Source organism: Cupressus sempervirens, chromosome 4 (genome assembly GCF_028749045.1).
Source record: "Cupressus sempervirens isolate cs-2001-9-10 chromosome 4, ASM2874904v1, whole genome shotgun sequence".
NCBI classification, from domain to species: domain Eukaryota; kingdom Viridiplantae; phylum Streptophyta; class Pinopsida; order Cupressales; family Cupressaceae; genus Cupressus; species Cupressus sempervirens.
The window spans coordinates 819,518,538-819,543,784 of record NC_143121.1 but is presented as its reverse complement, the minus strand read 5'-3'; the positions used below and the strand labels follow the sequence as shown (position 1 = coordinate 819,543,784).

At 35.7% G+C, this 25,247-nt stretch overlaps 1 protein-coding gene across 4 annotated transcripts in view; it reads right to left on the bottom strand.

The window, feature by feature from the left end:
- The window catches only part of LOC149563896 (uncharacterized), an 84,899-nt gene that overhangs the window by 17,257 nt on the left and 42,395 nt on the right, over nt 1–25,247 (bottom strand). For all 4 annotated transcript variants that reach the window (XM_089827013.1, XM_089827015.1, XM_089827011.1 and 1 more), the window contains exon 5: nt 17,649–17,761. In XM_089827013.1, coding sequence (XP_089683139.1) covers nt 17,649–17,761 — 113 coding nt within the window. The remainder of the gene's footprint in view (nt 1–17,648; nt 17,762–25,247) is intronic.

Below are 25,247 nucleotides of genomic sequence, written 5' to 3'. Positions count from 1 at the left end.
GTAAATCAAAATATAACCCACACAACCTAATAGCGGCCTTACTACAAGATTTTCCAAAGGAGAGAATTTTTATTTGATTTGATGCAAGATCAACATAGAAAGCTTAAGTTTATGATTCCTATGACAACAAAATTCAATAACAATGCATTCAAAACAAATGGGAACAATATATAGCATCAAAACCTTGATATTATCCATCCAAAAAAAAAAGTTGAGGTCTACAAAAATCAAAGTGCTTGTGTATACGTGTGTTTTCTAACAACTTCATAGTCCAAATTTTTCATATTTATTTTTAGAATTCTTATTTGCACAACAAATGGTCAAATTAAACTTATTTTCACAATGTGTTTAAGGATTTTCCAACAACCTAGAAAGAATCTATCTTCTTTCTCAAAAAGCTGATGGTGCATATTTGAAACCTCCCACAAGCCATGCCCAAGTAGCCACAACTTGTCCTTTTGCCCACTTGTAGCCATTGTTGCCAAGGTCCCCAAAGCCTCTCAAACCAAGCCTATAATCACACTGATAACCAATGAGCTTGCCACCTAGCCACTAGTCACATGAGTGACCAAGGGAATATTTTAGGGCCTAAATTTGTACTCTAAAACCTAACAACCTATTCTACAAAATTAGGTATATCTTGGGCATACATACTCAAAGGTTTGCAAACAAACACTCATCAAATACCTAGTTTCAACATTTCAGGTCTTGAATTTGTATTCTGAAACCTAACAACCTATTCTACAAAATTAGGTATATCTTGGGCATACATACTCAAAGGTTTGCAAACAAACACTCATCAAAAATCTGGTTTCAAGAACTTCAATTATGTTGTTGTTTTTCAAAACTCATTAGCTTTATTGCTACTTGAAGGCCAACCATCATTTTTAGTTTTTGATTTCACATCATTTTGCACATTTCCATTATTTCCACAATTCTTGTGTTGGGAATCTATTGACAAGCTCCTTGCAATGGTCCATATTTTGTTTACTAGAATCTACCCCAAGGAATCTCTATACAAATTTTGCATTATAGTTGATTAATTGAACATTTTGACACCTAAAAAAGTTGATGTTTTCATGAGTTGACATCATTTTACCTTTTGACCGATATGGTGGATAATATTGGTCTCTAATTTAATTATTTGAGAATAACGTGGTTTTTTCAATTCATTGTTGACTAAAGATTATTATGAGTCTTGGCAAAGCAACATAGTGATGCATCTCAAGTAACTTAATCTTTTGTCTTATTCTACGAACTCATAAATAAAGACCAGAATGGCAATTTCATATTGATCATGTCGTAAGATTGATCTGTTCTAGTTTTGATCATAACACTTTGTGCTATATCTTGGGAGATCTCTGGAAATCCACATCTTTCCATTCTCAAACCATCTCACTACACATTGTTTCACTCCCTTGACCATGAAAATTATATATCCTATGTCGATGATACTTTAGAGATGCTTGAACATATTGTGGGCCTTGCATGTTTATGTTACACCAAAAAGTCTCCTCTTGCTCCTATCAAGATCGCATCTCCATTTCTTATTGTTCCTAATGAGACTGGTATAACTCCAACCAAGGCTCCAATTGATCTAGTGCAACAAGACATTCATCATCTTCTAGATACAACTCACTATGATTACTATCTATCACAAATATCACCTATGTTTGTAGAGACTCACATTTCAGATTTTGAGTACACATTAGAGCATTTGCATTAGCAGGAAATTGATGTCATCATATACACAATGTTTCCAAGAAAAGTTTAGATTCTTTCCTATCCTAGTTCTCCATCTCTTGGTCACCATTTAAATCCAAATTTGGAGATCACTTTTTCCAGCATGAGGTCACCAAAGATGCATTCAAAGGCATGCATTTGGATTTGGATCCCTACTCATCCAAATTTTAGGAATGGCTTATACAATTACTAATGGACCTATTTCTTTTTATCAAGAGGAATGTTGTTTGGAGGCAATGGATTGTTCCCTTTCTTCAAACTCTAATCATTGGCATAAGAGCTACTTTTTTGTTGGAGGAACGCATAGCCTCACTTTTCCTCTCCTATGGGGCATTTATATGATAAATTTGTAGTAGAGGCAACCATTGAATCCCCCTTCCTTCCATCACATGTATTTATTGTTTTGTTTTGTTTTCGCTTTTAGAGCAGAGTTTTTAACTACGAGGTTTTGTCATTTCTTTGATTATGAGACATTTATTTGTTTGTATATGGGTATTTTAAAAATTCTTATAGCCAAGACCTGTTCATGTATCCATCATTCATCATTGTGCATCTTTGCACTAGATCATACTTCCTAAGTTGCACCTTTTTTTTTTCTTATGAGAACCTATTCACACTAGCACACTTGGGACTTCTATTATGTGATTTTTTGGTCTCATGTCATAGGACTAATACAGCTCATGATTAAGTTATACCCTCATCTAGGGTTTGAATCTTGTATTCATAACAAATGTTTCATTGCAAATTGGATTTAATGTAATTTTTGCAACTAATTAAAACGTAGGCTTCATAATAAATTAAATACCTCTCGCTTATGATATAAGGTGTACCAATTCAATCATCAACTCCAACAAAAGCTGACTCTATGATCTCCTTGGCAACATTGTGTTCTTGCAATCACATAGGAATTGTTTGGAACCTTCAACAACCAATCTTTAACCCTATCTGTATAATTTTAAGCAAGAATGAAAGTTCAACAAGAACAAATATAGTCTTGTTTTGCAGCCACAATAAAGAGTATTAACTTGATGTTTTTAATATATTACGAGACCCACACTTTAGGATTTGCAGAAGGGGGTGGGTGGCATTTTTAGGCATGAAGTCAAGGTAAAAAGTCTAGTAAGAAAAAGAAAAGGACAGACTGATCCCACAAATCGTTTGATGTCAAATACAGCTCACATTTGCCAAAAATCCTAAGCAACCACCCTATGTATCAAAACTTGGACCATTATTTGGACCAGATTGAACCCATACCAATAGGTCTAAGGGCTGAACTAGAAACTTAGGACTTGCACGATCTCTCCCCCAAAGAAGTTCCTTGTGTATTTTGCTCTTCAAAAAATCACTACAAGATGTTACAAACCATGGGAGAAGATACATTTCCAAGGGATGATAGTCTACATGTGGGATTTTGTAAGATCGTGTATGACATTATTTATTTATTTATTTTGATGGGACATGTATGACATTATTATTGTGGACTCTTTCCTTGATTAATAAAGATTCCACTTTGGCATGTACATATTTCAGGTTTATGATAGGTATTATCAAACTAATAACTAAGGACTCTAACATGCATATCATTGGCAAAGATACCCAATCAACTTGCTTATAGTAGCTCATATAGCTCAAGTCCTATCTAGAAAATCAAAATAGGAATATAACTAGAGTTCAACAAATATGTTCCTTAAAAGAAATTTGCCACATACAACCTTCATCTGGTTATGAGCCTATTCCATCAAGCATCAACTACTATATTAGTTACTTGTGATCCTATAGAATATGAAGCATGCTACATCTAATCCCATCTATTCCTAGACCAAACCTAATCTAAATTGACTTTGCAAAAAACACCCAACAAAACTAAATAAAATATATTTGTATAATATTTATGTAAACCTATCTTACTAGCCTCTCACTAGTATTTATTCGCCACACTAACAGACTTTTAATATTGATATATCAATGGATATTGGGATGATAGGAGTTAATTAAAAAAGGCTTTTTAGTAGTATTTGGAAGAATTATTCTTGCTTTTCTTACCATTTGATAAAATCATATTCTTCTAACACCAAAGCAATGAGCTCTTGAATTGTCCAACAGATAAAGAACTCTTTAAAATTAGGTAGGTCTAGTTGGTCAGCAGCAACATGCTTATATATTCATCGTATTTTTGTTCCACAACACTCCTAGAGTTCAACGTTCCCTAAAGTGTTATGTGAAGCTGAGATAAGTACAATGACAAAAGATTGACAATCACCAATATGTTATACTTCAAAAAAATAACCTCCAATGTTGGTAGCAGCTCTTATGGGAGTTGGTTGTCACTACATTGAAATAGCAAGGAAAGGGTTTAAGTCACTAACCTCTTTTATGATTTGAGTGGACAATTGATGAATGATAATATTAGACAAACAAACGTATTGCTTGACGAACAAAAGAAGGTTTGGCAAAGAAAGAACAGCACTACTCTCACTTATGGGTATTTGGATGACATGAATTATACCATTATTAACTCTCATCTGGCTTCAAGTGATTAATCAATAATCTTGAAGACAGCTGATGCATGAGACAGTGATGGAAGTGGTGAGCAAATGTTGCTTAAGTTTTGATGGCAATACAACATGTGGCAGGTAGTAGGCAACTAGAGGCAAGGCACCCTCCTCTCTTTTCGAGCCCTCGTGCCACTCACTACATTGATTTACTTCTTGGGAGTATTTATGGTTCTTGGTCACGGTTGGCACATATGAAACATACCAAAACAAATCTTCAACCTCCATTTATGTGTTGAATCTATGAGAGAGTACAACAACAATAAAGAGCAAGTGTGGCACAATAACACACAATTTGCCACCAATTTTATCTTTTTGCAGGATATTGCAGCTTCATTATGAAGTAATTAGAAAATATTTGCTTGTTATTAAAAGAGAGTGAGAGGTCTATATATACAAAAGAATAAAGCGATGTTTCCTTAGGAAATGATCGTAAAGAATAGAAATATTCTATTCTAGCTAAAAGAAAGCTGAAGAAAGCTAATAGATAACTATAGCTAACTAAATATTAGAAACATTCTAATATGTACAAAAGATTATATTAGATAACCATTAGATAATAAACAGAGATAATGGAAACTATCTATTATCATAATACCCGCCCTTAATGGTTAATCTATCTAGAGCACGAAGCTGTCAAAAAGTGTAAAAGGCAAATTCTCTCTGCTCAAGGTGCTCCACACTATTTGTTGTGGCCTACGAACCATGTTGCTTAGAGAGGGCAGCTAAACACGTCCGATATTCAGCCTTCGTGTGCCCAAACCTGTGGCAATAGTTGTATTAGTTGTATTGAACACTCTTCATCCGGGAGCCTTTTGAATCTAGAGCAGTGGATGTCTGCTGAGAAGAGTGTTGATGGTACTTTGGATAATGCTCCAAAACTTTGCAAATGAGCATAATGCACCAAAACAAACAGCAAAAAGTCATATTTTTTGAGGTGAAAAATCAATCAAAACCCAACTTGATTTTTGTGGTGAAAAATCAATCAAAAACCAACATGATTTTTGAGGTGAAAAAACAATCAAAACCCAACATGATTTTTGAGGTGAAAAATCAATCAAAACCCAACATTACAAAGCCTCATTTTTTTTTTTTGCAAAAACATTAAAATCCAACAGATGATTTTTTAGGAAAAAATTACAAACCTACAAAGGAATCCCACACAACTTTGCAAATTATAGAATCAAAAAAATTTAAGGGTAAATTTATAAAAACCCATAAGAAAAAAAATTAGGGAAAAAATATGAAAATCCATCAAAAAAAAATTTTGAAGAAAAAAATTATGAAAACCCACCAAAATTTTAAAGGGAGGCAAAACACGAGACTTTGCATGGTAAAGCAACACATGCAAACAACATGCAAGTACATACAACTCTCAAAAAGTAGATCCAAAAAATTTGAAAGTGCCCCAAAAGAGAGTTCAAAAAACCCAGAAAGAATATGTTGTCGGTTTCTAGATCAGTTGGCTCAAAAATCGATGCACCCAGAAAAATTTGACAACCCAGATGAGCTCTTGGAAAACCCACCAAGAATCTAGAATCAAATTTTTTTTCCAAACCCGAAAATTAGGGTTTTGAACAAAAACGACCTATGTTACCCCAAGTTTCTGGGATGAGGGGACGGGGTGACAAGGAAACGGGTTTCCGGGACGGTTTTTTTTTTTGCTGAAATAGGGGACGGTAGGGGACAGCTATATATATATATACATATATTGTTGAAAGACATTTTTAGCTAGCCGATTTTATAGCTGACCTGAGCAACTTAATTTGGTGTTGCATTTCAGCACCTTTGTAATTAATTGCACTAGGATTTGAAACCTTTATTTTGGGCCATTATAACTTGGCCATCATTTCAAGGACGACTTTGCATGTTTGATATGTGTAAACTCTATATTTATGTTTTTTGGACAGCAGACTTCTGGGCAAATCGAGTATCAAAATCTTCATATCCATCTCTATTTTATCTCAGAAATAGTAAGAAAGGTTGTATATCAAGACTGAAATTTCCAGGGCAGATATTAAGATTATTGTATGTTTCTAAACTCATAATATAATCTAAAAAACTGTCTTTAGTTGATAAACTCAGATCTGATTCTGACATAATATCTGAGTTGTAATTGACGTATTTGAATGCAAATAAATATTCAGAATGTTTGTGCCCTAGTTTATAATATTTGTTATCTTTTCCTAGCATCCCTATTTGAAGATATTACACTAAAGATGAAACTTTAGCATAAAATATTTAGCTAATCATGAATAATAGCTACGTAAAGTAGAGTGTGAAATGTTTTCTCTATTGTACCCTTGGGAAAACAATAAAAGTATTGTATATTAACAATTTAATAGTGAAATTTTCTGGGCAGATACTAAGATTATTGTTTGTTTCTAAACTTGGATTATTGTTATGTTTCTAAATATTTAACTAATCATGAACAACAACTAGGTAGAGTGTGATCTAATATTTTCTCTATTAGACCCCAGGGGAAAACCATAAAAAATTGCATATCACTAGTAATGGTTTTTTTAAGTTGAATTTTATTTTAAAATTGGAAACTTCAAGCAGTCCCCAGGACGGATAGGAAACAGCTACGGAGTCCCGAGGACGGTCAACACCATCTGGAAACGCATTGACCGTTTCCGAATTTTCGGGGACGGGTTTCCGATTTTTTTGCTTGGGTGGGGATGGCTTGGAAATGTTTCCAACCGTCCCCAAGTCCCCAAAACAGGGACGGTTTCCGAAACTCAAGGCTTAGGGCAGGAAACCCGTTTCCGAGTAACATAGAAAACGACTCTGCTGCAAAAAAACCACAAGAAATGGCAGAAATGTGCAGAAAAAATAGATGGATTTGGACAGAAATGGGTTGCAAAACCAAACCAGAAGTCGGCGGATTCACATCTCTCTGAACAAAAACCTAGTCAGATTATAGAGAGAGTTGCAAGCAAATATGCATGTAAATAATTTGAAAATAGAAGGCAGATAATTTCAACCAATAAATTATAATTATTTTCAAAAAAATTTAAGAGTATTGGCTCTGATACCATATTACGAAGTAATTGGAAAATATTTGCTTGTTATTAACAGAGATCGAGAGGTCTATATACAATAGAATTAAGCAATGTTTCCTTAGAAAACGATCGTAAAGAATAAAAATATTTTATTCTAGCTAAAAGAAAGCTAACAGATAACTACAACTAACTAAATATTAGAAACATTCTAATATTTACAGAAGATTACATTAGATAACCATTAGATACTAAACAGAGATAATAGAAACTATCTATTATCGTAATAAGCTTCACTACCAACTCTTAAGCAACGTTTCTAATGACTATGACAGAATCTGCTTAATCTAGAAAGACCATGGTGAGATGGTAGCCAAGACCAATTTTAAGAGGTTTCCACAAACAAGATGGCAAGTTCCTCAAGGTAACTTACAAAATAGATTATACTGATTTCAATGTCACTTGAAATAAGACTTTATAATTTTAGTTTACTCTTTTTAGGTGATTTAACAACAGGTTTTATTGGATATATTACTTTATTTTGTGTATCAAAGTATTTATTGAAGATTTTAGTTTAGATAGATGCAGAGAAGATCATTTGAGGTGCCAAAGTCTTTCATGAGCATTGTATGGTTGGTAGATAGCAAGAAAAAAATTTTAGATGTCAAAACTTTTGGTGAGAGTTTGATGGTTGAAAGATGGGGGCAAAAACCCTGGCGGTACTCCATATGAGACCATTGACCAGATCCAAGAGGGACTACAACACTTTCATGGATCAGACTCAAAAATGCCTAGTTCAAATTCATTTTAAGCAGCACGCTCCTCATTTACATACCAAAAAATGGAGTGAAGACTTCAACCCAATGCCATTACGCTTGATGACATAGATCCATGTTTGGATCGAGGCCCCTCTTTTTTGAGGAAGAGTCGGCTAAAAGTAATAGAAAAGCGACAATTATGGTGGCACAAAAGAAGGTGGGAGGCAACACCCAAGCATTCATTGGGATTTTATTCGATGCATCTAACAATGATACATCTGAGGTATATATTCTTTCTTACTTGGTAACAATATCATCCACTTCGAGAGCACACAGAGAAACTTATAGTTCTACCTGTAGAAGATATTTGTAAAATATTAAAATAGATCTGTGATCTAAAATATTTTGATTGCAACTCCATGACTTGTACTAAACTTCTTTTGATCTATGAACCAATGAAAACTATCTACAATACAAAAAAAATGATCATGCCTCTATGACTCATATTAAATTTCTTTCGAACTATGAATGAACCGAAAACTGATCTATCAGTCCTGTAAAATTACTTTTCTGCAATTTTTAAAGATTATTTTGTAAGTATATGCTGTTTTATGTTAGCAAATTATGCTGAGTTATGCAAAGTCGCATAACTTTTTTGAACAATGATCTATACAATGGCAATATTAAACAAATTGTTTTAACAGACCTAAATGGCCATAATATAACACTTCAAGGAGATGTTTAAAAATATGATTTAATGCAAACAGAAAATTTTCATTAAAATATTTTGTAGCAGTCTACAAATAGGATTCCAGTGAAGAGCGGCTGATTGTACCAGCTACTGTCACATGATTACTTACAAGCTACAGCCACGAGACAAATCAGACAAGAACTTACAGCCATTTCGAAAATGTCCTATGGAAGCAGTAGCCGTTAACACAATCTCTGTTATCAGAATCAGATTACCTACTCCTGTCACAGACACACAATCCAAAAATAGAAACTTTCCAACTTAATTCTGAATTTTTGTACCTCCCAATGGCTAGAATTTTTAGGTCAGCCCACAGAAATAATCCCTGCCTTCAAAAAGTCATCTTACCTTCTTACCTTTCTCTTATCGGTCCATCTTAATTTGGCTTGTTCATAACATCAAGTATCAAGGAGGGCTAGAGAAAATCAAAGTTCCCCTGCCTGCCTACATATTTGTACCTATTATTTGTTCCCCAGCCATTCCTTCTCTCTTAACAGATGTTTTGCTTGCATTTTGATAGGATCAAATCTGCCGGAAATAGGAGACAGCTGCTAGTCAAAGATAATGGGCATTGTTAAAGACCATAGCATCTCAAAATTGCCAGTTACAGAGGCACCATCAAGATTCTATGGTACTGGAACGCTTATCATAAAGGCTGTCAGACCAAGAAATAAACCAGGACCCTACTCTTAAAATGAGTTCTCAACAAAGAAAGGTGATTGCCAGCTTAAAATAGCGCAATATGATCAGAAATGGACAGCTAGGGAGGCATCACACTGTCTCTGGCACAAATAGGGGCATGAAATATCTGTCAGCAATTAAATTTTCACTCACCCAGAAAGTAGTAACAGGCAAGAACCACCAGCAGGAAAAAAAAGTCAGAGACGAACTCCCAGAAACAATGGTTCTTCACACAAATGTTCAGAACTGAAGGAAACACAGGTTCAAAGCTCTGAAAGGAGTTCTATCCAGCCCACAAGAGACGATAGGGTGTGTGCCTCAGTAGATGAAGCTGCAACGCAAAATGAAAATTTAATTTATTTCACCCCAAAATTCAAGGGGATATTTGGTGGGCCTTGGCAGAGAACAATTTGAGAAGTCTAGCATTACTCATGTAAACTCCACGTTCACCCACGGCAAGATTAACCCACCTAAAACATAAAAAAAAATCCTGAAACATATGGAGAAAATAGAACAAATATCAGAACAACCATATATTTGGGTAAGCAGTATCATTTGTGAACTGGATGCTCCTGCGACATTTTTGAGCAAGTGAACATTAAGCAATTTTTTACTTAATAATTAAATCCAAAAAGATATATAGGAGTTCGAACAAAATCACTGGGAAGAATGTTTAGCAATGATATTCCAAGCCTACCGGCCAACTTTCAGCAAAATCATCCAACCAAATTAAAATGAGTTATTTCACTCCCTAACCCAAAATTTTCATCATAAGTTTAGATTTTTCATCTTTTAAAATTTAAGAAAAATAACATATTAACCCTAATTTCACATCAAGTAAAAAGTTGTAATAAAAACTTAAATATCATTCTTCTTCATCGTCTAATGTTTAATTCCCAAAATGGAAATATCAGTAAATGACCTTTTTAACTGCTCCCATTGCAAGACACAAACAAAACATGTCACTAGGTAGTAGTCATATTAACACAGTAGAATTTCAAGTAACAGCAAATAAGTTTTTAACAAATTGGGCATCCCTGCAGCCTCATCAATCCAGTCACTTTCATACAAGCCAAATGTGTTCTCTAATGCTGCACATCCCTGTGCCTACAGGATCCTGGGCACCACTTTCAAGAGCAGCTCCTCTTGCCAGCAACGCCTCCTTTGTATTACAGTTTAAAAGACATACACTATATAACAGTTAACTTCAAATTCTAAATCATAATGGAAACATTCAGAAAAGGTAACAATACTTATTCCTCCAGAAGCCTACAGATAAGTGAATCCTTATTTTGTCTCTCTCTGCACTACCAATTCACATCGCACATCTCTTTCATCTTGGTGGTCCTACAGACTACAGAACAAAAATGCCCCTTGTAGATAAAAGTATAGATATGAAAATAAAGTTTAACACTTCTCTATCCTTTTTTGTATGCCACATTTCCTCTTGGACAATTCCAAACAACAAAAGTATTTATTTGCTAGTCCTCACAGACTTTCTCCTCAGTTCTAATACCGTATTGGAGAAAAAGACATCATTTGTCCAGTCATTTGTAATGAGTTAAGAACTTCCAGACAAAAACCCAGTTGTTTTTTTCAACACCACTTTGGATCATAATCCACGATCCATCATTGAAATGGAGCAGAGAAAATATTTAAAAAGTATGATACAAAATACAAACCAATATCCTAATAAAGAAGAAATAAAGAGTGTAGGAAGATGAGGAAAAGGATTATCATTAAATCAATAACAAGTTGAGACTCCCAAGGGCATCAAGTGGTAGAAGGTTTTAATGACACAAAGACACAAAACAAAAGAGCCCAAGAGCAAATGAGCGAAGGAAACATTTTTAAAATGAAGTTGCAATGGTCATTTGCAAAGAAATTATAATAAGAGCCTAACAAATAATTTAATAAATAATGGATTAGCATTATCATTACACGTATTTATTTTGCATGTGAAGAGGAATTATATAGACATATATAGTTGTTGGTGATCCTATAAAATAGAAAGCACACTCCATGAGTTCATACAATTGACTTATTCCTTGAACAAATATAAGTGTGTTTCAACAAATCACCTAACAACTAACTAATATAGGTCTAAAGTTATATTTCTTTACCATATCACTAGACAATCGTGTTATGCATATTCCCATCATCAAATGCATAATCAAAAATCTCCCAAAAATGTTAGACCGATCTAAAAAAATCTCCTAAAAATCCTAAATATTAAAAACCATGAGAAGCAAATTTACATAGAAAAACATAAATTGAAAATTTACTAAAACTCAATCCATATTCTAATGATTCTGAGAATTGATGAGACGGCCATGTGTGAATCTTTGTTGTAACATCACCAAGAACATTGAAGGTCCATAAATAAAAATTGTCTGATCTTCAGAATTTTTTTTTTGTCTCTATCTAAATAACCTTGTAAATTAAGAGTAAGAGACGAAGCAACATTAAAGCTAAGTTACCGATTCTGGTTCTGATGCTGATGCAGGTGCGGGGTGCTGATGTGTGGATGCGTGGATTTTTTTTTCTAGGGGATTTTGGATGTGTTTGGGTGCGTCCGTACACAAGTAAATATATTTTTAAATATATATATATAATATTAATACATATATATTTATGTAAAGTTGTCAACTATAATTTATAACATGTATGCAAAGAAATACAAGAAATATCAAATATACAATAATAAACCATTCATTGAATCATTCAAATTTATCATAATCAAATTGAAATATGTTATAATAGTAATCAAAACATCAAGATTCCAATGCAGTTTGAATTATAAAATTTAAACATAGTAAAACTTCAATGTTGATCAATCAAGAGTCAATGCTCAAGATTCACAAATCACATTCAATCATTCAGAATCATAAGGATTCTCAAAAAAATCCACATTCTCATCATCTCCTCCTACTGCAACACTTGCAAATTCATTTGAACCATGCATGGTTCCAATTGTGCTAGATGCACGTGCTATGATGTTATCAACATCATCATCCATCATCACCGTAAGATCCTGAAGTGGTGCATCCAAGTCTGCACATTCAGGGGCTACATCCCAAAGCTTGGTTGACGCTTCCTTGTATCCATCCTCCTTACGTGACAAAAGATGCAAGTTGGTATGTATATAAACCAAGTCCTCAACTTTCTTTGAGCCCAACCGGTTGCGCTTCACTAAATGGATATAGGAGTATGTACTCCAATTCCATTCAGCAGCAGAAGAACTTGCAACATGAATAGTGATCATAACATTTTTAAAACAAATTAGAAAATGTTAAACACTAAAGTGTAGAATACAATTGCTAGAAATAAATAAATAAATGAAAACTTACTTATGAGAGGATCTTGATTGCAAGAGGTTGTAGATGCTTGAATGGTTGACCATACATGTACCACCATGTGATACCTCCCATGTCATTTTGGTCCTTTATTGTATATGGAGTAAGTTTTGATCCTGAAGCAAATAAGCCAAATTCTTGCCTCACCTTTCTATGCATTTCTTCATCCGGGAAGAGTCTTGCAAATGCAATGTAGCACCCAGTAGCAACTTCTTCATCCGCATATGGTGCAATTGTATCCGGCATAGCAAGTATTTCCTGGCTATAGTACCTTGGAGCTAAGGCATATGCAAGGAGGTGCAATGGGGTAGTCATCCTCTCCCAACAATGATGAATGATATCCTCCACCTTTTTGCACAAGGCTTCACATTCTATGGGGTTAGTCTCATGTGCTTGTATGGAAAGCTTTACCTTTTCTACCATGGTGTCCATGCCATCGTACACATCCCCCAAGCAAGGTGCATCTATATCGGCAAAGCGTAGCATAGTCATGATAGGCTCAATGAAATCCAACACAAATTGCACATGAGCCCACCAGTGCTCATCCAAGATCATACCCCTGACCTTCAAGGCTCTCTCTAAATTTGAAGCCTTCCATATAGCCCATTGGTTACAAATAACCATTTGGCTCAATGCTGATTTCACCTGGAGGAGTCATTTCAGAACAATAGTATGAGATGCAAATCTAGTCTCAGCTACCTATAAGCAAGTTGACAATATGACATCAAATATAAAACAAAGTTATAAACAAGAAATTTGATATTGAACATGAATATAAAACTTATTCAAAATAAATAAATAAATGGAACTAATTAATTACAATTTTAAATCTACCTTCAACAACTCCAACTTGGAGAATAATCTGAATATAGATTGTGACATGTGGTGGTTTGTCACAAACATTTGTATCTCCTCTCCCTCTTGGTATATTTGCTTCACCCAATCTATTTGGGTGCCAATTTGTTGCATGACCAAGTTGAGAGAGTGTACGGTGCATGGCGTCCAAAAAATATGGTCCTATCGAGACTCAACCAAAGCACCTGCACCCCTACAATTTGTGGCATTATCTGTGACCACCTGGACCACATTCTCACTACCCATCATCTCTATTGCCTCAATGAGAATTCTAGAAATGAATTGTGAATCCTTAACTTGTCCTTCACAATCAATAGCCCTCAAAAACATTGCCCCTTTGGGGGACGTTACAATCACATTTATCAATGGTCCGTTTCTTGTGTCTTTCCATCCATCAGATACTATTGTTATGCCGAAAGTTTTCCAAGATGTCCTAATTGGTTGAAGAGCTTTGTCTACAAAAATCTTTTCTTTTTGCAAAAGAGTAGTACGCACCTTTTCATACCCAGGGCTAATGTAATCAGCTGGTGCTTTAAGGATGGCTGCAACCATTTCCCTCCAATATGGCGATCTTACCAAATTGAAAGGAAGACCATTGGCCTAAAGGCAACGTGCAATTGCTTCATCAGCAATCTCTCTTGCCTCCATTTTGAATGCTTGATCCAACGGACCTCTTTTGCAGGTAATAACTTCTACTTCATCATCATCCTCTGCCACTTCCAAGAATGGATGTTTACAGGATGCAACATGATCAAGGGGCACATTCACTTTGCTCTTTGTAGATGCAAATTTGTAAAAACTTGTTTTTTATTTCCTCACTAAATGATCAGCAACCTCTTGTTCTTTTATGAATTCGGCTAATTGTGCATCACTCAACCTTTTTCCATCTTTACTTCCCTTGACCCGAGAATATGAGTTGTTGAATGGTTTACTATGACATATATTGCATCTCCAAATGTATGACCCACCTCCGGAAACCTGTGATAATCTTGTGGTGTGTCTCCATAATGGACATGCCACATCAATATTGAAGTTATCACTTCGTTCTTGCCCTGCTACTGAACTTTGACTATCAGTAGTGGCCATTCTTGCACGATAGCAACTATAAATCTAATAAGAAAATAGAAAAAAACAACTTAGAAATGTTTTAAAAAACTTACTCCTTCATTTCTTTTAAAAAAAAAAAACAAAATTTCTTGAAAAATTTCTCCTAAAATTTGAAAAATTCACCAAGAACTAAAAAAAATCACTAAAAAAACTCATGAAATGGATTGGATGCTTACCTTAGATGCTTATTTGTCCTTTGTGGAAGCTCAATAGACACCCTAGGAATGATCCTCTTCAAAACAATGACCTTGCTTTCAGAATTTCACAATGGAGACCAAATGATAAGAGAGCCCAGCTGAAAACAAAATGGGAAGAATGGGCATTGAATGGCCTCTTTAAGGGTCGTTTTAGGGTTTTAAGGCAAATAGAAGGGGGAAAAAACTATTTAAAACACATGTTATTTGAGTCACTTAAGTGACTGGGCGGTGGAAAAGGCCAGACGCTCATGGGATGCATTCAGATGCTCTCTAGAGCACCCCGCACACATCCGTAGGCGAGGATGACACTTCCTGGAAGCATCCGCCGCGCATCCTAATGCATCAGCGCATCCTCGCGCATCAGCATCCGCACCAAGCGAAAACCCAGACGCATTGATAACTAAGCATTAAAGTATACTGTTGAAACATCCCTAGCAAACCAATTCACTGATCTGCTGTAATTTTATTTAAATAAATAGAATTCTCCTGCAATTTTTAAGTGTTCTTACAGAGTAGACAGAAGTGCAGAAGTTTGGTGTGTGATTTTTGATATTTTCTCTTCAAAATAGATGTGTTACAATATCTACTAGTAACAGCAATATTTAAACAGCATAGTAATAATCCAAAACCACAGCACTTGAAAGCTGGGAATACCCAAATGAACCCAATAATGATTGTTACAAAAATAAAAGCATCCCAGTACCTTAGCTACAGTCAATGCCAGATATGGATAGGCAGCCAGCTACAGGTCTGGAGCAGATCTGTTCTTATTCCAACGCCTAGGTGTGCAGAAAAGGCAGACCAATGCTGAAGATCAGATCTGAGATGGTGGCTGTTGCTGAAGATCAGATAAGAAGGTTGCCATTGCTGAAACTGCTTGCTTTCTGCCTGAAAATAGTACTGAAGACCTGCTGAATCACAGCTGCTTGAGGGTTATGTCCCAAACAATTTACTCTCTCAACCTAGGGTTGGCGTCCTAGTTGGAGGAATGCTCTACCAGAGCCAAGCGCCCAAAATGATGGATGAATAATGTAAAAGATAATCTTTCCTTCCTTTGCTTCTCCTTATAACTCCCTACTAGGCATTTGAACCCTAAAAATGACCTAATATGACTTAAGTGGAAACTTTGGGTTATAATGTTTATTTCCATTATTGGCGTCCAACATAGAGGAAAAAACATTATTTCAATCATGGTAAAAGTATCAAGCATCACCTAAGCTCCTGTAGCTGAAAATCAAATAGTAGAGGTCTGGCACTTCCCAACGGACTATCACACCCCAACAAAACTGACCAACTAGAGCCAAAAATCTCCTTATTTCAACCTAGTGTGGCTAATAAATTACCCTTATTTAAATATTTAATTACTAACTTAGGGAAATATTTAAATATTTCCCCAAGAGTCAAATAATAGCCAGACCACCATCAGAAGGTGAAATTGAACTTGCCACCACCTGTGACTAATGTCGGATATCATGAAATAATCGACAATCTCTTCCCTCAAATATAGAGATAACCCTAAAAAGTAGGAAGACCTCTAAATCTCCCAAAATTGAAACCAGGGGACGGTCTCCTATAACCTCAATGCTAGATGACACCTCCACCTCCTAGGAAGTCGGGGTCTCCTCCTACAATTAAGGAACTCCTCTGAATCGTGCCCTCACTGTCAAAAACTTCAAATCCGAACACTGTAACCCTGATTGAGATTTGAAACACTCTTGCCAGCCTACAAGACTCCCTGATAGACTAACTCACATATCACTGCCAAAAGGAGCTAACGAGGGGACATTACAACTGTGAAGCCTTTAAATCTCCTGAGACTGTAATTTCATTCAACATCTCAGAATTTCATGTTGTAGAGATTCTATAAAATAATATTAAAGCAGAAAAATGTGTGATTTGTTTATAATTTTACACATCACACTGAAGAAGGAACAACTATAAACAATTAATAAATAACACATACACTTTTAACAAACAGATTATAACAAGTTGATCCCAGGTGATTATTTGAAAGTAAAGAACAAGGAAATTATTGAAAAATATACCACCCAGAAATCAGTAACGAATAAGTCTTCTTGGTCAGAGAGAAAAAATAGTAATGCTAATATTTGAACACACCCACATATGATTTAACAAAGTAAATGCACCCACATGTGATTAAAAGTATACTGTGATGCCTATAAATCTCCTGAAACTGTAATGTCATTCAAAATCTCAGAATTTCACATTGTAGAGATTTTATAAAAATAATATTAAAACAGAAAAATGTATGATTCATTTATAATTTTACACATCACACTGAAGAACGAACAACTATATGCAATGAATAAATAACACATACTCTTTTAACAAACAGATTATAACAAGTTGATCCCAGGTGATTATTTGAAAGGAAAGAACTAGGAAACTATTGAAAACAATACCACCCAGAAATCAGTAACCAATAAGTCTTCTTATTCAGAAAAAAAATAGTAATGCTAATATTTGAACACACCCACATGTGATTTAACAAAGTAAATGCACCCACACGTGATTTAAAAATGTAATCTAAAGTTAAAATATATATACAAACAAATGTAACTAAGTTACAAATAAATAGCTCAATGTATCAAAGATTATGAAAAAAACATGAGAAAAAGGTCATACTTGTAGCACATTGGTCGTGGGCAACGATCATCTTCACATTTGTATATTTTTGCATTTGCATAGCCCAGCTTAATAGTGATGTTCCTTTCCAATTCATTTTTGAAACGGACTGTCTGTAGCCACAAAGCCATACTAATTTATCTAAGCCCCTTCAAATGAGCATCTTACTCTCAAAAGCTACTTAAAAGCAGGAAAATCTGAGAAAAAAACATGACTGGTAACCCTTAGAAAACTATTTCAAACTTTCAAATAAGTAATCCAGAGAAAATAGGCTATGTTCTAACTAACAATTAAAGATACAATGCAATTCAGTGTGCTTCCAAAAGAATAATAACAATTTGTTACTGTCGCCAAAACCAAAATTTGCAACTAAAACAGCAATCAACCCCTGGTAATAGGATGAGGTCCAACAAAATTAATAATTTAGTTATTTAGTCAAGCACCCAAACCAATGATGGCTGGGTCAAAGTGAATTTTGATGGTGCCTCAGCTGCCAATGGAGGCACATCAGGTATTGGCTTCATTTTTCTTGATCAGAGGGTAACACAGTTGCCTTTGGGGCTATGAGATTGCCAACCAGCTCTAACAATGTAGCAGAAGCTAGGGCTGCTTTATCAGCTATTAAGACTGGATTGGCTCTGGGTTTTAAGCAAATTCATTTGGAAGGTGATTCTCTCCTAATTACTAGGATAATAGATAATGTTAAAATTGTGGCTTGGCATCTTCAACCCATCATAACTGCAATTGGAGAAGCCTTATATAATATTTGGACGACTTCAAGGTTTCTCATATTTGTCATGAAAGCAACATTGAAGAGGACAAGCTTCCAAAATTGGCTTTATGCTCTGAAAAAAAATTTCAATTTCAATTTGAAGATTTCAGACCCAATGGTCACCTAATGAATAATCAAGTGTGTGATGTTTTAACTCAACCTTAATTAAAAAATGGTAAAATGTGGTTAAGCAGTGGCCAAATGACATCACTTGATCCAGGGTGGCAGGTGCAATTAAAGTAGGATATCTTTAAGGATCCTATTTCTATCATTTTAATTTGTGCTGGCAAAAACGTTTCAAGCAATCAAGGTAATAAATAAAGGGAATGTCTTGTCAGTTCGCAGAGACAAGAAACAGAGTACCATCTAATTATTAATCCAGGCTTTCGTGTGTCAGGCTTTTATGATGGGCCATCAAAACTGCCTTTAAAGGAAGTTTTAGTTCATATTGGTGCGATGAGTTTAGTGTAGCGGTTTTAACAGAGCATAAAAGAGAATTTCTGTCTCAGCTTTGTTGCAAAAGAAAGGTTTTCCCAGGCGGGTGAAGAAGAAATGGCTGAGGGGTCTGCTCAAGATGAAGTAGAAAAGATTGATTGTTGCAGTCATTGATGTTTAGGATGGAAGTTTCAAGGAACACTGCTGGCACTGGAGAATGAACATAGACATCATATCAATGGTTTTAGCTTGGGGTTTGCAGCTAGGAGAGGACATCAATAAGGTGAAATGGGTTATCACATCTCTGTTTGAAGACGAGATTTTACTGGGATCGGAACATGTTCTTGAATGGGTGGTCCCAAGTGTAGGTACTGGCATTTCCAAATGCTATGAGGATGAGAAGGATGCCAAGGAGTTTCGCTTTATTCCCTTTGTTAGGTGGGTTGGGAAAAATGATAAGAAAAAATACATGGATGAGCATTGGGTAGCATGCCTGAAACTGAAAGCATAGATTCAGAAGCATGAGGAAGAATTGCTACAAACTTTCCAGTGGCTATCCCCCTACGGCTGAGAACCAGACTCCAAATTAGAGCTTGATGCCAGGTTTGTGGACCACTTGGGCAAGGCTAGCGAAGAACCAGGGTGACCACACGCTTTGATCGAGAGTTTGTGAAGGATGGTTTTAATTATTACTTTACTGCTTTAAGCTTACAGGGCATGGAGATAATCTCTGCATTTTGATTAAGAAGATGTAACTGCTATAGATACGCTTTCATACTGGACTGCAACTGTCCAAAAATACATGTTTTGCAACGAGAATAAATTAGATACAATATTAATATAATAATAATGAGAAAAAATATAATAGCAATTAATAAATACAATAATATATAATATAATATTCATATAATAGCTATAAGTAGATAACTTATAATATAATATAACCTATTATTAAGATAATGTAATATATTACTGATAATATTGATAATGATATTGCCAGAGTTTTGTTTTTGAAGAGAGTGTAATCGTATTGCATGTATCTTTTTGTTTAAGATTAATAGTAAATGCATTACTTATTCTTTTACTTATATAAATAAAATTCATTTTTTTGTAAAAAGGGTTTCTCTATACCAAAATATACGCACAAGATTTACATAGAGAAACAAACCCCTTTCACAAAAAGGAACAAAAAATATATATATATGAGAGAGAATAAGTAATGTATTAATCTTAAACAAAAAGATACATCCAACACAATTACACTCTCTTCAAAAACAAAACTCGGGCCATATCATTATCAATATTATCAGTAATATATTACATTATTTTAATAATAGGTTATATTATATTATTATTTATTTACTTATATCTATTATATGAATATCATATTATACATTATTGTATTTATTAATTGCTATAATATTATATCATATTATTTTCCATTATTATTATATTAATATTGTAACTAATTTATTATCATTTATTCTTTTATTACTCGTTTTACTATTTTTTATTTTAATATTATTATTTGTTTGATGGTTTTTGATGATATTTGATCCACGATGGCTGATTAATGTTGACATTATTGTTCAATGTTTTTAAACCCAAAAATTGATGATGTGTATTTTGGCATTTTGTTATGTCATTTGGACTAAAATGTAAACTTTATATGTGGTGGTGTATTTTGTTATAATATTAATGCTTAGTTACCGGATTCGCCTAGCATGGATTCTTGAGAGTCTAGGCAGGGTCCTTGATCCGGCCTGTGGATATGGATCCGTTGGGATCCTTCCCCCGTGGATCCACAGGCAAGATCACAAATCCTATATGGATCCCACACCAATCTGGGTAACAGCACGAGGATTCACACAAATCCAAATCTGAAAACCCATTTGATGATTAAAATCAAAAACTTTATCTTGACTCTTTTATGAGTGACTATTGCTACAAACTTTTAAGTCTAACGATCTATATTTTGAATTTTCTAATTTCATTTTGTAATTCAGTAATTCAATGTGAATCTGTTAATTTTCTTTATAATCGTGAATATAGATCAATGATCAAGTATACTAGATTCATAGATCCATACTAGAACCATAGATTCATACTATGAAATGATTTAGTTTTAGAATTATGTATATTTCTCGTCATAATTGGGAAAAAAAATCATCAATCCACGTATCTAATTCATGTACCCAAATATCTTGAATTAGCAACTAAGTATTAATGTAGTGGTGTATGAACATACTTGCTGCTGCATAAACAATTTGGATGAATTTCGAACCTAGATCTCGAGCCCAAATCCCTACCGGAATCCGAACCGGCAAATTAGCTATGATTCGTAAGAAATATTAATTACAAATTATTCTTCACTTTCATGATTCATCCAAGGATTCTTTCCAAGAGTGTCGGAGATGCATGAAGTACACATAGGTTACAAGGAAAAGGATAAAATGGCACCTTAACCCAACATTGATCAATCATTTCAAGTCCGTAAAGAAGCCAAAATTAACTAATAAATTTCAGTATCCATGCACACTACAAATGGCACAAAAATGAGATATCTTGTTTGTTTAAAGTTGAGAACAAGGTTAAAAGAAGCAACCGATTATTTAATGTTAGGGATCAAGGAGAATGAAGATACGCAGCATGCAAGATAGGAGCTGCCTGTTTAAGATGTAATACTAAGTATGAAGAAACATCATGCCAAAGAATTTGTTGATGTGATTTTGTATCACTTACATAACATATTAGGATTTGAATATTCAATAAGGGATATCAAACATGCAACTCCTCTCTTGAAAAGTTATTACTCATGAAGACATAAGCAATAGCTCCAATGTTCCTTACACCGTTGGATACTCACTCAGTTTTATTGATGTGATTCACTGGTAATCACGTAGGCGGCCTTACGCAAATTGTTGAGGATGACTTGGACTTTGGTGGGATGAAGGTGATGGTGGCTCGGTTTGTGAAATGTGCAGAGGCAGATAATGTTGATGGTGGCGATGATGGAGGATGTGTTTGCCAATGGTGATGTTGATGGTAAAGTGATGGTGGTGGAAGGTGAGTGGATGTGTTCTAATACTTGACCTACTCTAACTTCCTTCTCTCTAAACTTCAACTACCCAGCTATTCACTATTCTACTCCTACTCCTATGAATGGAAGGTTAGCAAATGGACGGGGATCGAACCTAATGAGAGCTGACCAGCGGCCTCACTTCCACAGGTACAATGATTCAAAGGAATAATAAACTAGTTTACCACACAAAGCTTCCCAACCAGCCGCTAGGATGCTAGTGGTCTAGTATTTATCCCTATCAAACATTTACCAATGCTACCATACAACTATTCATCTACTTTAACCTCACTTAAACAACTTGAAATGAGACCAACTTTAACAACTTGAAAGAAATCTAACTATGTGGAAGTAGAAAACATGCAATAACACCAAATGTTCTTAATCAACATGCAAATCGCAACAATGAAGAAGAGAGCAATTTTGGTATTATCTTCGCAACAATTTCTCCAACACTTTACAAATGAGAGCAAATGGCCTTTTATAGGGGCCAAAAATACAACGAAAGGTGGAGATCAAAACAAGATCAATGATCCAGATTGGATCATCAAAACCCTAATTAGGGTTGCCACCCCATCGGCCAATGAGAAGATGCCACCTCATCAATGGACCAATGAAAAAAGTGCAAAAAGTGGCAACCAATGAGAAGTCACCAAAATGGTGGCTAATCAGAAATAGACACTTGCCCTATTCTAGAAGAAAGGGGAAATTTGCCACTTGGGCTTACATCAGATGATCTTCTAATATAACTCTTCCCTTTTCTTTCATTTTCTTAACTAAGGCAATGAACTTAGCTAGCCTTTCGTTAACTTCTTCCATAGGAGGACAAGGTGTGTGCTTCGCCCTGAGTTCCGCTGACTTCGCCACGCTGCTTGCTGCTTGTAGTATCCTTTCGTGATCCTTCTCATATTCCTTCGCAAATCCAATAAAAGCATTGAGAGAGGAAAGGGTGCCCAAATGCTTCTTCCTGATGGCAACCTTTCCCAACTCATCCAACCTCGATCCAAAATCTGTCTCATTGATATCCTCTTCTCTAATATCCTCAAAATCAAGTGCCACCCCAACGTCGCTCATCATGGTTGAAATAGAAGTGTCGACGCTTGGACTGTGGTGTGCAATCTCATCATGCATTTCCTCAAGTGTTCTAAATCTGGTAGTTAATGCAACAAACCAAGATTCAACTATACTCAATCCTCTCTCATCAACCAACCTGGCCCTTTGCAAATATGCCTCTGGTAGCCCAAACGCCTGTAGCCTAGGAATAGCCAAATCTCTGATGGGAAGGAAACCTTTCCACTCTTCTTCGAATAATCTGAACTTGCCTCTAATGGCCACTAATGACTGGAATGTCGAGATGAAGGAAGGCAAGAAATTTAGCCCATCTTGGATTGTATCATAGATCCAATCCCTGACTTTGTGTAGCTGAGCTGATATCTTTCCTGAATTGCTCCCACTGTCTTGAGGAAGGGCTGCCTGGTGCAGCTGTTGGATGGGCTAGCTATCTCTCCAATATTTGTTCTCGACCTCCAACTTTACTATCCTTTCATTTGCCTTCCTTAACCTTTCTTTGATTGATGCTATACCTTCCTGGACCTCCTCACACTCCATATCATTTGTATTCCTTCCCAAGTTATGTTCCACTATCTCATATTCTTGGGCCAAAATCTCATTCACTGCCTTGTTGACTATTGGAATAGCAATTTGAACCTTTTGGCCATCATTTTCGCTCTTGATTACCCTTGCCACCGTTCTTGCCATTTGTTTTTGGTTCTCGCTATCACCCTTTTCCATTAACCCTTGGATGTCCTCAGCTGTATGGGTCGTTACCACCTCACCTCTTGGCATAAGCATTTGTCTTAACCATAATGGTGCAGTGCATCTTCCCAAATTTGGATTTGGTTCGACTAACAAAGCATCACCAACGGCCTCGAGTTCCTGACTTATTGCCTCGATGTCAATTGGTCCATCTTCTTCTCTACCAGTTTCTTCCATATCATTTCCTTGCTAGTTCTCTGTGAGAGGGGAGTACTCGGTGCTTTCACTATAGCCACTTGATTCCGAATCTGAGCTCACCTCCACCGCGGCCCCTTTATCATTTGAATTGACCTCTTGGCTTCTAGCCTCAATTATACTCTCTTGATGGCGTTGCATGTTGTCTCTTGGCTGGAGGCTCTGGATGTTCTTTGCCGTTCTCTATTTCCAAAACTTTCTTCTTGCTATTTCTAATCATTTCCTGTTGCCGGCTATTTCCTTCATTCTTTTGTCCAACTGATTCTATTTCTCTCTTTTGGCTTCATCATCTCATAGGTAAGGGGAATCCTTTGTCTTTGCAGCTTTCCTTAGTCCTTCATTATACCACGACTGGGTATGTAAATCCACTGCCCCTGTGACTGCCTCCAAGGAAGGATCCTGATGGTCATCCCAATCCACTAGATTCAATTATGTTCCTTCTACTGTATCATAGTCTTCTCTCAACACATTTCCATCATCCTCCAGTTGATCCGGAATATCAAGGCCTCTCCATCTAATAGCCCTCATCATGTTCACCGACAGCCTTGAGAAAGCTAGCTTTCTCACATGAAAGTCATCTTTGGCGTTGGCCCAAAAGTCTTCTATGATGGGAACATACTTGAATTCATTTCCATGAGATACCTTGATAAGACCATTAGGATCGAATCCTTGCCTTGCTTTGTACCATCCTAGATGATACCATTCCAATTCGTTCTCTGCGGCTTCAAAGGAGGCCTGATTTGGGCAACTATCATTGCCAATTACGATTGAGAATGTAACGCCTGTTTTCCCTTCATTTCTCATCATTCTATCATAGTGCTCAAGTTGCCTAGCCAATTCCATTAAAACTACCTTGTCGGGTGGGTATCTTGGAAACCTCTTAGGACAAACTGTACTTCCTACCACTCTAATGTATGTAAACTGTGGAAATTGGGTGAACCAACTCCCATATTTTTTTATCTTTGCTTTTGCGTCCGATGAAAGTCTCTTAGCAAGTGTCCCTTGTAGTACCCTTACTGTCTTCATAGCAAAGGCATCACAAAATATCTTGTAATCCTTGTTATTGTGCAAATGGAGCTGCAGATAGCATTCATGTACCAAATATTGCCCCGGTCCATTACCAACTTCTCCTAAGGCCTTTAGTCTTGGACTTTTGTACAATCTAGCAATTAGGTAGAATAGATAGGAGCCCATGTAGAATTGCCTTTGGTTTTGTACGGTTCTGAGTTGCAATTCTAAGTTCTCGCTTATGATCTTGGCCCATTCAAACCTTCTTTTCCCTTTCTCAATCTCATCGATGAAG